General features: G+C 42.1%; 1 protein-coding gene across 2 annotated transcripts in view; it reads right to left on the bottom strand.

Annotated features, from left to right (window-relative positions):
* Positions 1-17,220, bottom strand: part of RNF123 (ring finger protein 123) — a 112,465-nt gene that overhangs the window by 63,519 nt on the left and 31,726 nt on the right. For both annotated transcript variants that reach the window (XM_027837146.1, XM_027837145.1), the window contains exons 13-20: positions 14,962-15,087; positions 14,751-14,843; positions 14,155-14,228; positions 11,229-11,346; positions 10,008-10,107; positions 9,588-9,649; positions 9,179-9,250; positions 4,807-4,927 (exon numbers count right to left, since the gene is read on the bottom strand). In XM_027837146.1, coding sequence (XP_027692947.1) covers positions 4,807-4,927; positions 9,179-9,250; positions 9,588-9,649; positions 10,008-10,107; positions 11,229-11,346; positions 14,155-14,228; positions 14,751-14,843; positions 14,962-15,087 — 766 coding nt within the window. The remainder of the gene's footprint in view (positions 1-4,806; positions 4,928-9,178; positions 9,251-9,587; positions 9,650-10,007; positions 10,108-11,228; positions 11,347-14,154; positions 14,229-14,750; positions 14,844-14,961; positions 15,088-17,220) is intronic.

Consider the following 17,220-nt stretch of genomic DNA (forward strand, 5'->3'; position numbering starts at 1 on the left):
ACACACAGAGTAAAGGTAAAAGGCTAGAGCAGAATATATTATGCTTCAGCTGAAGTAAAAAAAGCAGAGGTAGCAATCCTGATTTCAGACAAAGCAAAAGCAAAAATAGATCTAATTAAAAGAGATAAGAAAGGAAACTTCTGCTAAAAGTTACCATAGACAATGAAGTCAAATCAACATTAAACATATATGTACCAAGTAGTATAGCATCCAAATTCTTAGAGGAGATGTTAAGTGAGTTATAGGAAGAAATAGAGAGCAAAACTATACTAGTGGGGGACCTCAACCTCCCCCTCTCAGAACTAGATAAATCTAACCACAAAATAAACAAGAAAGAAGTTAAGGAGATGAACAGAATTTAGAAAAATTAGATACGATAGACCTCTGGAGAAAACTAAATGAGGATTGAAAGGAATATACCTTTTTCTCAGCGGTAGATTGTACTACACAAAAAATGATCATGTATCAGAGCATAAACACCTCACAGTCAAATGCAGAAAGGCAGAAATATTAAATGTATCCTTTTCAGATCATGATGCAATAAAAATTACATGTAATAAAGGGCCATGGAAAGATAGATTAAAAATTAATTGGAAACTTGGGTCAAACAACAAATCATAGAAACAATCAATAATTGCATCAAAGAGAATGATAATAATGAGACAACATTCTAAAATTTATGGGAATAGCCAAAACAGTACTTATGGGAAATTTTATATCTCTAAATGCTTATATGAATAAAATAGAGAAAGAACAGTTCAAGGAATTGGGAATGCAACTAAAAAAGCTAGAAAAAGAACAAATTAAAAATCCCTAATTAAATACCAAATTAGAAATTCTGAAAAGCAAAGGAAAGATTAATGAAATTAAAAGTAAGAAAACTATTGAATTAATGGATAAAACTAAGAGCTGGTTGTATGAAAAAAAAACAAAATAGATAAGCCTTAAGTTAATTTGATTTAAAAAAAAAGAAGAAAACCAAATTAGCAGTATCAAAAATGAAAAGGATGAATTCACCGCCAATGAAGAGGAAATTAAAGCAATAATTAGGAGCTATTTTGCCCAACTACATGCCAATAAATCTGACAATCTAAGTGAAATGGATGAATATTTACAAAAATATAAATTGTCCAGATGAACAGAAAAGGAAATAAAATACTTAACCCCATTTTAGAAAAGGAAATTGAACAAGCCATCAATGAACTCCCTAAGAAAAAAATCTCCAGGGCCAGATGAATTTACAAGTGAATTCTACCAAACACTTAAAAAACAATTCCAATACTATATTAACTATTTGGAAAAATAGGAGAAGAAGGGGTCCTACCAAAGTCTTTTTATGACACAAATATGGTACTGATACCTAAACCGGTAAGAGACAAAACAGACAAAGAAAATTATAGACCACTGATTAGAGAAATGCAAATCAAAACTCTGAGGTACCACATCACACCTATCAGATTGGCCAACATGACAAAACAGAAAAATGATAAATGCTGGAGAAGATGTGGGAAAATTGGAACACTAATGCACTGCTGGTGGAGTTGTGAAACAATCCAACCATTTTGGAGAGCAATTTGGAACTACGCCCAGAGGGCTATAAAAATGTGCATACCCTTTGACCCAGCAATAGCACTTCTAGGGCTATATCCCAGAGAGATCATACAAATGGGAAAAGGACTCACATGGACAAAAATATTTATAGCAGCTCTTTTTGTGGTGGCAAAGAATTGGAAATTGAGAGGATGTCCATCAATTGGGGAATGGCTGAACAAGTTGTGGTATATGAATGTAATGGAATACTATCGTGCTATAAGAAATGATGAACAGGCTGACTTCAGAAAAATCTGGAAAGACTTGTGTGGTCTGATGCTGAGTGAAATGAGCAGAACCAGGGGAACATTGTACACAGTAACAACCACATTGCACGATGACTAATGTTGATAGACAACCCTTCTCGGCAATTCAAGAATATAAGACATCTCCAAAGGCCTCATGATGGAAAATGCTATCCACATCCAAAGAAAGAACAATGGAGTTTGAATGCAGATTGAAGCATACTATTTGCTATTTTTTTTCTTCTATTTTTTTCTTCTGTTTTGTTTCCTCTTTCTGGTGTTTCCTCCTATTGATTCTAATTCTTCCTTACAACATGACTAATGTGAAAATATGGTTAATAGGAATATGTATGTATAGCCTATATCAGACTGTGCACCGTCTTGGGGGGGAAGGGGGAAAATATTTAAAACTCAAAAGCTTATGGAAGTGATTGTTGATAAATCAAAATAAATTAATTAAAAAAAAAAGAAAAAGAAAAGGTCAAGAATATCAAGGGAATTAATGGAAAAAAAAATGCAAAGGAAGGTGGCCTAGCCATACCAGATCTAAAACCATATTATAAAGCAGCAATCATCAAAACTATTTGATACTGGCTAAGAAATACAGTGGTGGGTCAGTGGAATAGGTTAACTACACAAGACACAGTAGCCAATGACTATAGTAATCTACTATTTAACAAACCAAAATACTCCAGTTTCTAGGATAAGAACTCACTATCTGACAAAAACTGCTGGGAAAATTGGAAAATAGTATGGCAGAAACTAGGCATCGACCAACATCTCACACCGTATACCAAGATAAGGTCAAAGTGGGTACGTACATTAGACATAAAGGGTGATACCATAAGCAAATAAGGAGAGCAAGGAATAGTTTACCTGTCAGATCTATGGAGAAGGGAAGAATTTATGACCAAACAAGAGATAGGGATCATTTTGATTACATTAAATAAAAAGTTTTTGTACAAACAAAGCCAATGTAACCAAGATAAGAGGAAAGCAGAAAGATAGGAAATAATTTTTACAGCCAGTGTTTTTGATAAAGGCCTCATTTCTAACATATATAGAGAACTGAATCAATTTTATAAGAATACAAGTCATTCCCCAATTGATAAATGGTCAAAGGATACAAATACACAGTTTTCAGGTGAAGAAATTAAAGCTATCTATAGTCATATGAAAAAATGCTCTAAATCACTATTGATTAGAGAAATGCAAATTAAAACAACTCTGAGGTACCTCACACTTATCAGATTGGCTAATATGACAAAAAAGGAAAATGATAAATGTTGGAGAAGATGTAGGAAAATTGGGACACTGATGCATTGTTGGTGGAGTTGGAAACTGATCCAATCATTCTGGAGAACAAATTGGAACTGTGCCCTTTAAAACTGTGCATACCTTTTGAGCCAGCAATACCACTACTAGGTCTGTATCCCAAAGAAATCATAAAAAAGGGAAAAGGACCCACACATACAAAAATATTTATAGTAGGTATTTTTGTGGTGTCAAATAATTGGAAATTTAATGGGGTGCCCATCAAATGGGGAACTGCAGAACAAGCTGTGGTATATGAATACAATGGAATACTATTGTTCCATAAGAAATGATGACCAGGGAATTTCAAAAAAACCTGTAAAGACTTATATGAACTGATTCTGAATGAAGTGAGCAGAACCAGGAGGGCATTGTCCACAGTAACAGCAACATTATGCAGTGACCAACTTTGACAGAGTTAGCTTTTCTCAGCAATAGTAATGATCTAAAACAATTCCAAAGGACTTATGCTAACCACATCCAGAGAAAGAACTATGGAGTCTGAATGCAGATCAAAGCATACTGTTTCCACTTGTTTTGTGGTTTTTTTTTTTTTGTGGTTTTCCCTCTTGTTGTTTCTTCTTTCACAATATGACTAATGTGAAAATATGTTTAATATGATTGTACATGTATAACCTACATCAGATTGCTTGCTGTCTTGGGGAGGAGGAAGGGAGAAAAATTTGGAACTCAAAATCTTATAAAAGTGAATGTTGAAAATTATCTTTACATGTAATTGAAAAAAATAAAATACTAAAAAATAAATTCACTATTAAGTGAAAAAAACAAAATAAAATAATAAAAACATGTACTAGGGGAAAGAAAAAAAAAGAAGTTCTACTCTGGTCTGATCCTCTCAGTGACAGAGAAGGGAACTGAGGACAGAGAGGTAGCATAGCTTGCCTGAGGTCATGCACAGTAAACAGCAGATCTGGGACTCAAACACATCCTCTTCTCCAAATCCAGAGTTCTTTCTACTACACAGAAAAGTGAACCAGAAAATCTGACCCCTATGAGCAAAAGGGCCTTAAGTCTCCTCTCTTTACCCACTGTGGGCCTATGCAGAGTTAAATGCACACAAGATGAAATTATACCCAGTACGTCAATGACCTGGAAAAATCAAAACCCAGATAATCAAAAAAGCAGACAAATGGATAAATCTGAATAAATGTTTGATGATTGAATTCAGACGGCACAAGGGCTATGTTTCTTCTGCCTTCCATCCTGCCCCTCACCTCCCTTAGTGTACCCTTCCGACATGCCAACTGAGGGGTTGAGAAAGGGACACAGTACAGTACCAGGAAAAAGGGAGAAGCCTGAGAGAGATGGAGAGTTACTAGCAATCTGTGAGATTAAGGCAATCAATACTACTGTTTGGTCCTCAGCCTGACCCTTTGCTTTGAAGACTGCCACTTGATGACCTCCATCTGAGAGAGTAGGCAGTTCAGAGGGGAAGAAGAAAAGGTTCTGAAAGTCTCAGCTGGGTCTGAGATAGGGCACGGAGCCCAATGACCCAGTTTACAACTTGTCAGGTGCAGCATCTAGATTACCTGACTACTTCCTGGGTCAGGAAGATTAACGCATGGCCAGAAAAACAACCTTCTGTGGTTCTACAATGAGATTTGGACCAGGAGATTCAGGCTCACCATCAGCTTACCTTCACTGAATGACGCTGTTGGGTTTGAAGCCTTGTATCCATCCCAGCAGTGCCGCAAGGCCGTGATCAGCCGGTGCAGAAAGCACACCATGTACTCCGGTGGGCAGAGAACAGTCAGGTTCTAAAGAGAAGCAGAGAACAGCTCATTACCAAGTCTGATCCTAGTCCTTCACAAAAACAGCTCCAGCTAACATGCTCTCTTCTATTAGCAATCCCAATTTCTCCAGTGCAACACTTCTCACAAGCTGCCTATCTCTCCCAAGACACGTCCCCGCCACGTGGACAGCAGTAGTTAATTAGCTGGTCATGTCCACATACTGAGAGCCCCTCCTCTTGGCATGGCCAGGGGGCAGGAGGAAGGGAAGACAGGGAATGATGACAGCTCTGCCCTGTGGCTGAGATAAGGATCTGTCCTTAAGGAAACCCTGGCACAAGGAGGGAGGCACAGGCCTCAAAGAAAAGCAACATGTCAGGGTGTGCAGGAGGTTAGGATCTGACTCACTGTTAGTTTCCCAAGACACTCACTCTTCTATTTAGAATTTGTCCAGGGGACCTTGCCTTTGACCCCACAACTCTTTACCCTTAAATTCTCTAACAGAATTTCCCTGAAATCTCAACTAGGCCCCAAACCTTCTGGGGCTTCTTGGTTTCCCAGTTCAGAGGCCTGTTGCATAGAACCTGTCCCACTACCACTATCTCTGGGTTCCTTTTCATAGCATTCACTTCCCTCTTTTCCTTTCTTTTTCTTTCTTTTTTTTTTTTGGTGAGGCAATCGGGTTAAATGACTTGTCCAGTGTCACACAGTTAGTAAGTGGTCATGAGTCTAGCCTGAGGTCAGATTTGAACTCAGGTCCTCCTGACTCCAGACCCAGCGCTCTATGCACTGTGCCACCTAGCTGCCTCCCTTCTTTTCCCTTCTAATCCATATGTATGTATGCATGTTGTTTCCCCTAATAGAATGTAAGCTCCTCGGCAGCATGATCCATTTTGTTTTTATCTCAGATCCCCAGCACCTAGCACATTGTTTGGCATGTTATAGACAATTAATGCCTGTTGATCTCTGCGAACATTAAACCACAAAGGTATTCTCTAGCATTTATTTACAAGGAAGAGATAAAATGTAAACTTAGAAATAACCCACCAAATAACACAATAGGTATTATTATTCCTGGGGCTGTTAGGAGTGCTGGGCCTGAAGTCAGGAAGACTCATCTTCTTGAGTTTAAATCTCACCTCAGACATTTACTAGCTTTGTGACCCTGGGCACGTCACTTCACCCTGTTTGCTTCAGTTTCCTCATCTGTAAAATGAGCTGGAGAAGGAAATGGCAAGCCACTCCAGTACCTTTGCCAAGAAAACCCCAAATGGGGTCACAAAGAGTTGGACGTGACTAAAACGACTGAACAACAACAAAATTATTATTCCCATTGTGCAGATGAAGAAACAGGTCATAGTAATTAGAAATTCCTATAAACCCCTATTGCCTCACTAAAAAAAAAAAAAGAAATTCCTATAAAGTAAATCTATCCTTTCCCAGATAAAGTAGCCCTAAACTTCCAAATCTGCCCCACCTGGCCACTGAGAACATATACAAGTGGCATCTGGGATTTGTCCATCTGGGCCTTCTGGACCAAGGTCTCCAAATCCCAGACTCACTCTCAGCAAATAAAGTAGCTTCCTGAAGGCCTGGTGTGTTTGTGGGGCTCCACCCACTGAATAACCAAATCCTGTAGTTCTTTACCTGTATCTCCTTTACCTGGCAATTAACCGCCCCTCCCCCTCTACCTTTCCAGCTTTAATTTCTATCATTCCCATCAAAGCTGTGTGAAACTAGACTACTCTGTCCCTGCACACACACTGTGCTCTCACGCTTTCTTTCCTTTGTTCACAATGTTCCCTGAGCCAAGAACATCTGCCTTCCCTCCTTCTCTTTACCCAATTAATTCCTACCTGATTTCTGAAGATCTATTGCAAAGCTGCCTATTATAGGAAGCCTTCTGTTATGTCTGTCTTCACCCTGGCTGCTTGTGACCTTTCTCCCATGGATCTCAAATAGAATTTTGTTTACCCTCTCTAAAGCGTTTAACATATATCATTTCATACCATAGTAATCTGTGTTTCTTTCTTATCCCTCTACAATGTTATAAATTCCTCGAAGGTAAGGGCCATGTAGAATCTGTATTTTGTATCTCTCTTAGGACTGAGAAATTAATTGTATGTACACAGTAGGCACCTAATGTTTCTGATACTGCATTGTACAGGTGCGTGGGATAGTTCCTATTACCTTAAGATCAGAATGATATCACCCAGCTCACCCCAAAATTCAAAGACACTCTAACTCTGTACCCTGAGCTTCAGTGAAACCTATCTAGGTTCCAAAAGAAGAATGAAGCCTCTGTGGGGCAGGATTGGATGGCAAACAAAAATCCAGTTTCCACCTGGCCTTTTCCACTAGTGCCACACAAACTAGGGCCCAGATGGAAGCTCCTGATGAGGTCATCAAGAGGGCCTGCTTCTTTCCCACAAAGACCAGACCTATAGGAACTTGTCCTAGAACAGCGGGCATGACTTCACCCCAATTTATAATGATAATAATAGCTGACTTTTATACAGTGCTTTGATATTTACAAAGCACTTTATGTGTATTATTTCCTTTGATCCTCACAATAACCCTGTGAGGGTTCTTACAGGTATTATTATTCCCATTGTACAGATGAAGAAACAAGTTTACAGAAGATCAGTAATTTGACCATGACTACAAAGCTAAGTCAATTTTAAGGGCAGGATTCAAACTCACATCCCTCTGGACTCATCCCTAATTTGCATGACAGGCTACCAAAACCATGCTAAAAACCATGTCAGAAAGAGCAGCCTCTGAAGTGGATCTCAACATGGGCCTGAAAGTCAGCTGTGCCACTTACTGGGGACAGGGAAATGGACTAGATGTCTGACTGCTCTGATTTACCTCACCAGGGAGGTAAGTCTCTCTGCCAACACAGCTGGCTACTATCCCTGCAACTTACAGTCTTTAAGAGTCTCCTAGAGCACTGAGGGGTTAAATGACTAATTCAGTCAGTGTGTGTCCAAGGCAAGACTTGAACCCAGGCCATCTTGGCTCCAAGGCTGGCTCTCTCTCCACTAAACCATGCTGCTCTATTATCTCCATGAGATGGGCAAATCACTCACATTTCTGGACCTCAGTTTCCTCATCTGTGAGATAAGGTGGCTGGACTAGACTGTGTCTTCCAGTTCTAAATTTAGAATCCTATCACCCCCCTACAACTGAGCTCTTGCCCGGGTGCCTGAGCCCCTAGTTGGCAGCCAGGCCCACGAGGCTCTTGGGAAGAGGAAGGCACTGCAGGCCTTTCCCCTGAGAAGTTGGCTCTGCTCTGCAGTGAGAGACGGCATGAGGCAATGGGGAGCAGGCAGTCTCTGAAGTCAGATGACCTCTGCCCCAACTACCTGTGGCACCTAGGGACTTGGTTTTCTCATTCACAAAATGTGGGGGTTGGGCTCAATGGTCTCTAAGATCCCTTCCAGGCCAGAAGGAAACATAGACCAGCAGAGCAGCTTTGAAAGACACATGTTGAATTTATTCTATACTTAAAAGGAAGAGCAGCCTCTGCATCATAAGAGATGCACAGCATTACGTACAATTCTCTTTTACTTCTCCACTTCATCCAGGGAAACGCTCATTTTATTCAGTGTGAAGTTCTGAATTTTAAAAATTCAAATCCAAATAAAGTCCCTCACTGTTCTAGGTCTGGGGGAATCTATGCACCCTTTTCTCTTCTGATGACAGACTCTCAAGGAGGGTGGTGAGAACTACCATGAACAGGGCAGTGGAAGGAAGGAGTCAGGGGAGGAGGGGAAGGAAGAGAATGGGAAAAGAGGGCAGTGAGCTAGCTCTCAAGCCTGCAGCAGCGTGCAATGGAAATAGAACGAGTCCTGGAGTCAGCAGTGGAGCTGTATTCGAATCCCAACTTCACACTTACTCATTTCAGACCCCCTGACCCTTAGTCAGACCGTCCTCATTTATAACGGAGATAATAATACTTGCACAGCCCACCTTCACAGAGTTGTGAGGAAAGTACTTTGTAAATCTCAGTGTACAAGAAATGTGATTTATCATGAATTCTCTGCCGGTTACAACAGAGTCAAATTTTGGAAATTCCCACCCTCTGGCCTTTTCATTGTCTCCAGGGAACCAGCTCTGTGCCAGGCATATCTCTTCGGGACCTAAGCAATAGCCTTGTCAGAGGTGCCCAAAATGTCTTTGGCTGGTCCCCAGGGCTGGGACTAGAAGTGGGAGCGCCCCCCACCTCCAAGACCCTTGGGGAGGTACCCCCCTTGGCCTGAACAAACCACTCACCCCTCGGCTGCTGGCATTTTCTTGCAGGAACTTTCGAAACTTGTTGAGGAAAATGTACCTGGAAGCTTCACCCTGGGAGAGAAGCAAAGCTGGACTGGCAGCAAGAAGCAGCCAGGGAAGAGGAATCGATGGTCTCCAGCCTTCCACCTACTTATCCACCAACCACAGAAGCGTATGAGGTGTTCCCTCCTACAAAATGGGCCCAACTGCATACCCCACACAAGGCTCAGCTAGGTTGCTCCCAGAGTAACTTTCAGCTTCTATCACTACTAGTATGTATGAACCTATCCTCTTCCCTCTCTCAGGCTGTGGTCTCCCCATCCTGGGTACCAAGGTCCCTGACATTTTACTTTCTATGCCCCAAGGACCCTTCCAGCTCTACTGTTCTCTCTCATGCAAGCCCACTTACCCCATTATGGTCTTGATTATTCAACAGCAACTTTAGGATCTGAACCTGGAGATCTTCTACCACTGAAAGGGGGAAGCAGACCATCAGTCCAGATGGCCTGAGTCCAGCTCTAGGTGGGACAGAGAGCACCAGCAGCAAAGGCTACCAGCCCTCCTAGAGTGAAAGGGGAGCCACCAGTCCTCCTGGGAGGCAGTCATCCCCAACCAAGAGTCAAGCTAGCCCTTCTGGGCACAGGTCAGGAAATACTCCCCAACTCCCAGATTCCCTGATGGGAGGGATGCTGAGTGGGGACAAGACTATGTAAATGGGGGGAAAGAAGATAAGGGAAGAGGTAAAAAGTCCCTCCTCAACAAAGGTAGTGGCCCCTGGAGCTCCTCTGGCACCTGCCATAAGGAGAGAAAGATGAGGGAGCAGTCAGACCTTCAATTCGTTTCTTGAGTCTTTGGCAACCTCTCTCGTATGCCCGCCGTCTCAGCCGCTCCTCAGCACTCTCCTCCTTCACCTCCTTAGTCTCCTTGCCCTGAAGTAAGGAATGAGAGGGGCCCTGTAAATATGACTAAGACCTGAGTAAGGGCAGGTAAGAATGTAGCCTCAGAACAAGATTCCTCCAGCCCAAGGCAGGGAACCCAGAGGATTTCGTACCCCCACTGTAATGGTGCCCTAAAGGTGCTGTGATTAGACTAGCTCTTCTTTCCCAAAACAGAATCAACGTAGGGATATCAGCCTTGCCAGGAACCTCCAACCCAGCAGGGCAGCAGGCTCCTGGTCCCTGTGCTGGGCACAGCACCCACAGAACTAGCTGGGGAAAGCACATGTGGAGACCTCCCTCAGGTCAAAGCTCATAAGCTCTATATTCAATTGTCAGAGAGCTCAGTTCAGACCCAGCAAGATTCCCCATGGGCATCATGATATCCCACTAGGGTGTCTGTCCTATAAATACCCCAGCCTGGGACACCCTTTTTCCGTGTATATACAGAGAATATATGGCATTTTAGTCTTGATCAGCAAAAATTCTCCTCCTAAAAAGGCAGTCTGGACTTAGTCAAAAGTACTATCTGTTTAATGTCCTACATACAACAGCAGAAAATTGATGGTGTTGGAACTCTGGCTGACAAAGCAGCACTCTTCCCTTCTTTCTCCTGGTTAAGGGAATCTCTGAAATTAGAACAGGAGACAGAGGGCTGAAAGTGGCCCTTCCCATTGGTCACCCCTGCCCACTCCCCAATTACTGAAGCTTTTGCGACCTAAAGCCTCCTCCACACCTTTACAGTTCCCTTGACAGAAGGATGGAGCAGGACAGAGATTCTTTTCCCATCTGCTAAAGCAACAGACTCCTCCCTGCACACCCTACTCCACCCTGTGGTCTGGGTGTTTGTATTCGAGGGGGAAGGGGTGGGGGGAATCGTCACTTTTTCAGTGGCCGACTAGGAAAAGACAAAAGGGTTTTAGACCCTAGATTCTCTGGATGGCTCAGAGGGTAGTGGGGCCCAGGGTTCTCTTTGAAGCTATTTATCTGACATCATCTCAGAAGATCCCCATTTGACTTTCCTTATCAGAAGCCTAGAGAGACAGAAGGCCTTTCTGTCCAGCCAGGAGCACCCCTCACTATGGCCAGGCAGGAGTGAGAAGGCAGCTGTCTACCTCTTTATTGAAGCGATTGGGCCACCACGTGGTGGGGATGAGCTCCTGAAGGCCGGCCTCCTCCACTCGCAATGGACTCTTGATGTAGAAGAAAACCACAGAGCGAAGCACATCAAAGCTGTAGGGAGGATGGCTAAGGGGTTAGGCCAGAGTCTGATACAGCCTGAGTGTGTAGTATACAGCAACTTCCAGAGCTCAGCCCCAGTAGCACTGGCTCCTCCCATCCCCTCCAACCCACCCACAACTGATCTGAGTAGGAAGAACATCATGTGAGCTTAGACACAGAAGACTACCCTAACTTAAAAAAAACAAACTTTCTCTGTCGGCTTGTCACAATGCCTGAACTCTCTCCATCACAGCTTTATTCTTTTGGGTTTTAAGAGGTTATCCAGATTTCAAGAGTTCTTGATAATATTCAAATACTCAAGAAGAGTCCCACTTTAAGTCTGAACAGCAATCATTTGGGTAAGATAATCAGAAACTTGCAGCCAGGATACCTGGCTGAAAGTAAGGCCCTGTTGCCCAGGAGGGGACAAAAGATAAACTTCCAATTTGGTTACACAAGGGTCCTGGCTCCTGTTTCCCAAACAGGACCCTCAATTTTCCCCACTCCCCCAAATAAACCTTCCCTCACATTTGCACAAGTTTTCACAGCCACTATATCTCCCTGATCATCTTCAGGAGAATCCTAGGAAACTGGTAGGGCATGTATTAATCAGCCCCATTCTATAAATGAAGAAATTCAGCCTCAGAAGTAGCCTGAAAGTTATCCTCTGAGACCTGTGTATGACATCAGGAGCACTTTGGGGTCCTAGGAGCTATGTCCACAGAGATTTCCAAGCTAAGGCAAATTCTACACTTGAAGAAAATGACTGGCAAGATAGATTGTGATCACCACCAGCAGGCTGGCCATCAGTATGGGAACCAGCAACCCAGGAAACAAAGGAAGACACAAAACGGCCCTCAGGCCTAGACTGCCGCATTCTGCAGCAACAGCATCAGAGCAGGAGAAAAGGAAGCCATGGTGCTCAGTCATTTTTCAGACTATCTAGAAACATTCATTTTACTGTTAGGACTCTATATATTAGAGACCTGCCCAAATAATAATAAACTCACATTCAAAGAATGCTTTTCTAAAGCCCTTTTAAGAATGTGAACAGATCTGACCTCAATCTTCATCTCCTGATTCTTTCCCTTTATACCATACTGCCACCCTCTCCTGCTCCGCCAGTCCACCAAAACCCATTTCCTCTTCTAGCTTGAAGCTCTTCCCGAGGTACCAATGAAATCAGCCATTACAGCCATTCCCTACCAAGCAGAGCTTGGGAGGACAGAGAGGTGCAGGGACACGCAGAAGAGTACAACCCAAAGTCAGTACTCCAATGGCGCTAATGTTCTCTCCCACTGCAGTAATCCTCTGAGCTAATCTACTGTTTAAGAACAAAACAACCAAAAAAAGATGTCATCCTAAGGTCGGTCTGCTCCCTTGGCTTTTTCTTTGGGGCTTGTGTTTTCCTGTGCTTTGTTGGAGGGTGATGGAGGCCAGAGAAGAGGCTAAATAGAAAGGAGAGACCAAAGGAGGACAAAAGACACAGACCAACCAAGTGAGGGCCCATCCTTGAGAGCCCCACTGGCCTGGCTGAGATCCAGAGCTTGCCAGGCAGCCAGCGCCTTGGATAGGGAGCAGGCCTGACTTCTGGTAATGCTTTATTCTGCACTTTTCTAATGAAGTTATCATGAAGCATTGCACATTGTATTTGTGTCTTATCCCTTTTTGTGGCTATGCACTCCAAGAGGGTAGGAGTCATGTCTCATCTAAACTTGTCATTTCCCCCAGTGCCCATCACAGTCCTCTACCCACAGGGAGGGCTTCACAAATATTTGCTGAATGAACAAATGAATGCACACATGTATACTGACATCAGGAAACTCCAGCTGAGTTCCTGTCGTCAGAGCCACAGCTGATGGGGTCCTGGCTATGGCTGACAGGGGAAGGGAGGAGAAAGGACCCCAATTTCCCAGGCATTCCCTTCTCCAGCCCAAACTAAACACAAGAAAATACAAATACTCAGAAGCAAAACAGGGAAACAAAGGATAAAGAACATATTTCCCCCCTCTCTTTTCACAATGGGTTCCAGTAAAACAATTCACACTTGATTAAGAACTATTAAGACTGATTCTAAGAGTCAGTCCCCTCATTTTTGAACAGGGATAAAGGGCACAGGCTTGGGAAGTTACCTACTGTGGCTGCCTTCCCACCACATTCCACAGGCACCTTTAGAGAAATACCCATCTCACATAACACTTAGAACACAGTTTGCTACTCTGCGTTCCTCTATATTTCTTTTCTCCAGAAATGACTGTGAGACATTTCATGGAACAAAGCAATTGAGTAGGATATTGTCTTAACTTTGCTTATTTGGCAAGAAAACTGTCTCTCATGCACATCCCTAAACAATGCTAAATGGGACAGCATGTAACCCAAATGTGCAATAGGAAAAAACTCAGAAAGGAAATAAAGTACAATTCTCTAAATTCCAAACTGAAATTCGTCAGTTTTTGAAGTCCCTCCTGCCCCCCTAAAAAAAAATCCACAGCAAAATGAGAAGTTGGACTAGATGACATCCAGGTCCTTTTCAGCTATGACGTTCTATAATTTATGTCCTAAGGTTTCTTCTAGTCTTAACTCTCTTATTCTGTGACTCCTCATTCTCTCCTCTTTTAAGGATAGTGCCAGACGCTTGGAAAACAATTAGGAGCACAGCCTAACCTTATGCTTCCTCCTCTCCAGCCAAACACAAGTCTCCAACCCTGCACCTAGAGAAGTGGGCTGCGCCCTGATGGCATGACCTCAGCTTGTGGCTGAGTGGTTCCCACTGCTCATGCTCAGGGAATAGAGTGAGAGTGAGTAAAAAACCAAGGATACAGGACATTGTTAAGCAGGAACTTCCTGGACTTCTCGTGCTTCAAGATAGCAATGGTAAGATGAAGGTAGTGCATCTAGAAATGAAGAGAGAATTAAATAAAATTAGAGGCATTTAAGTGGTGCAGTGGAGAGAGAACCAGCCCTGGAGTTGGGAAAACCTAAGTTCAAATCTGCCTCAGACACTTATGAGCTCTGTGATAGTGGGTAAGTCACTTAACCTCTGTTTGCCTCGTTTTCCTCATCTGTAAAATCAGGGTAATAATAGCTCCTACCTTCCAGGGTTGTTGTGAGGATCAAATGATATAATAATTATAAAGCCCTTAGCACAGGTCCTAGCACATAGCCTCATCATCATTACACTGAAAGATCTGGCTAGCAAGGCAAAGAAAAAGGCAGTAGAAGAAAGCAAGGAAAGATATTCAGGAAGGAATGATAGCCTAGAATACAGCCCAGGTTATAGACATTAATATTCAGTGCCATCTGTCTCTGCATCCCCACCAACCTGGCGCTAGCCTAGCCACAAATCTGCTCTACCTCAAGGAAACATTAGAAAATCCTTCTCATTGGGTCTCAGGGATGCTTGTGTGCCCACTCACCTGTAAGCTCAGGTCTGGGATGATGGGGGAGAACCTGTAGGCACGGAGTAGTGACATCATCAGCTGCTTGAGGCACTCCTGTACCTCATAATCCTGAGGGAAGGAAAAAACCCAAGTGGAGCCCAGGGAGGCATAGAGGAACTCAAAGGATGATGCAGAGCCTGCTCTGGATCCCTTTCCAGCTCAAACGTTCTAAAATTTTGTAACTCACCTCCATGAGCAGCCACATAAGATCCAGGAGCTGCTGGATGAGGGGGTAAGACTCCACTGACCCATCTTTCTCCAGGACGCTCAGAAGAAATTTCATGAGAACATCTTCTACTAGGTACACTTTGCACTACGTATAATAGAGGAGAAGAGATGAAGACAAACTGAACACCTAGATCTCAGCAGCACTTATGCCTCAGGAGACTGGCTTCTTGTATTTCTGAGTAATGGGCTCTTATTTGCCTGAGTCAGACATATACTGAAGTACCTACTATGTGCTCAACCCTGTGTCAAGCACTCAAGGGAATATAAAGAAATATAAGAAATAGACTCTGACCTCTAGAAATTTATAAATCTAGTTGGAAAAACAATGAAAATATTAAAAGTTATTTTAAAAGATTATTTTTGCCACTGAATATACTTTTTAGCCTTTCCATGGCCATTTTCTCTCTCTTTTAAAAAATATATTTATTCTTTTTTTTTTAATTTTGAGTTCCAAATTCCTCCCTATGGCCCCTCCCCCACCCACTAAGAAGACAAACAATATGGTATAAACTATACACGTGAAATCATGCAAAACATTTCCATATTAGCCATGTCACATACACACAAAAACAAGAAAAATTAAGAAAGTGAAAAGATTATAATTCAATTTAAACTTGAGACTCATCAGTTCTTTTTCATGAGTCCTTTGGAATTATATTGGATCACCATCTTAATAAGAATAGCTAAGTCTTCCACAACTGATCATCCCTACAATATGGCTGTTATTGTATAAATGTTCTCCTGGTTCTGCTCACTTGACTTTGCATCAGTTCACATAGGTCTTACAAGGTTTTTCTGAAACCATTCCCCTCATCATTTCTTACAGCACTATAGTATTCCATCACAATCAAGTGACACAACTTGTTCAGCCATTCTCCAGCTGATGGGCATCCCCTCAGTTCCTAATTCTTTGCCATCACAAAAAGAGCTGCTATAAATATTTTTGCACACGTAGTCCTTTTCCTTTTCCTTTCATCTCTTTGGGATACAGACCTAGTAGTGGTATTGCTGGTTCAAAGTGTATGCACAGTTTTATAGCCCTTTGAGCATAGTTCCAAAGTGCTCTCCAGAATGGCTGGATCAGTTCACAACTATACCAATTAATAGCATTAATGTCCCAATTTTTCCACATCTCCTCTAACATTTGTCATTTTCCTTTTCTGTCATATGAGCTAATGTAATGGGTATGAGGTGGTACCTCAGAGCAGTTTTAATTTGCATTTCTCTAATCACTAATGATTTAGAGATTTTTTCTTATGACTATAGAGAGCTTTGATTTCTTCACCTGAAAACTGCCTGTTCATATCCTTTGACTATTTATCAATCAGGAAATGGCTTTTATTTTTATAAACTTGGCTCAATTGAGAAATAAAGCCATTATCAGAGAAATCTCCTGTAAAATTTTTTATATTACTTCATTGTCTATGGTACCTTTTAGCAAAATGTGTTTTCCCTGATTATCTCTTTTAATTAGGTGTATTTTTACTTTTGCTTTGTCTGAGATTGTGATTGCTATCCCTGCCTTTTTCACTTTAGCTGAAGCATAACAGATTCTGCTCCAGTCCCTTATTTTAATTCTGTGTGTATCTCTTTCTGTTTCAAGTCTGTCTCTCTTGCAAACATATTGGTTTCTAAGCCATTCTGCTATCTGCTTCTGCGTCATGGGTGAGTTCATCCCATTCACGTTTCAAAAGATTTGTGATTTTACTGATATGAATACAACCCCATTTACACAAAGCACAACCACCCCCCCACTTCAACAGGTGGTTTTACAAGTTACTATAGATTCCTCTTCCCCCACTCAAAATCAATCACCTGGTGGTCAGCCCTTTGGTGATGAATACAAATTTTGCTAGGCTGGTCCTCAAACAACAAGCAGTACATCATCTACAGTTTGGTAGGACTCATCAGTTTGGCATAACCTTTGAGAACCTGGAGTCACTTCCATGCCATGATGAGGTAGGTATCAGGGAAGAACTTTGGTAGAGAATGTGGATGAGACTATGAGGGCAAGATTGTCATTTTTGTATCTCTGAGGCATAGTGTCTTAATAAATACTTGTTAATATGAACTGACAGATGGTGAAATAAGCAGAATCAGGAAAATACACATCATAATTATAAGAACGTAAATGTAAAGAAGAAAAAAAAATGAAACTCAATGCTGTGTAATTATAATGACCAAATTTGTTTCTGAGATGGCCTGAGCTAATGCACTT

Source organism: Vombatus ursinus, unplaced genomic scaffold (assembly GCF_900497805.2).
Source record: "Vombatus ursinus unplaced genomic scaffold, bare-nosed wombat genome assembly UNPS02014820.1, whole genome shotgun sequence".
Lineage (NCBI taxonomy): Eukaryota > Metazoa > Chordata > Mammalia > Diprotodontia > Vombatidae > Vombatus > Vombatus ursinus.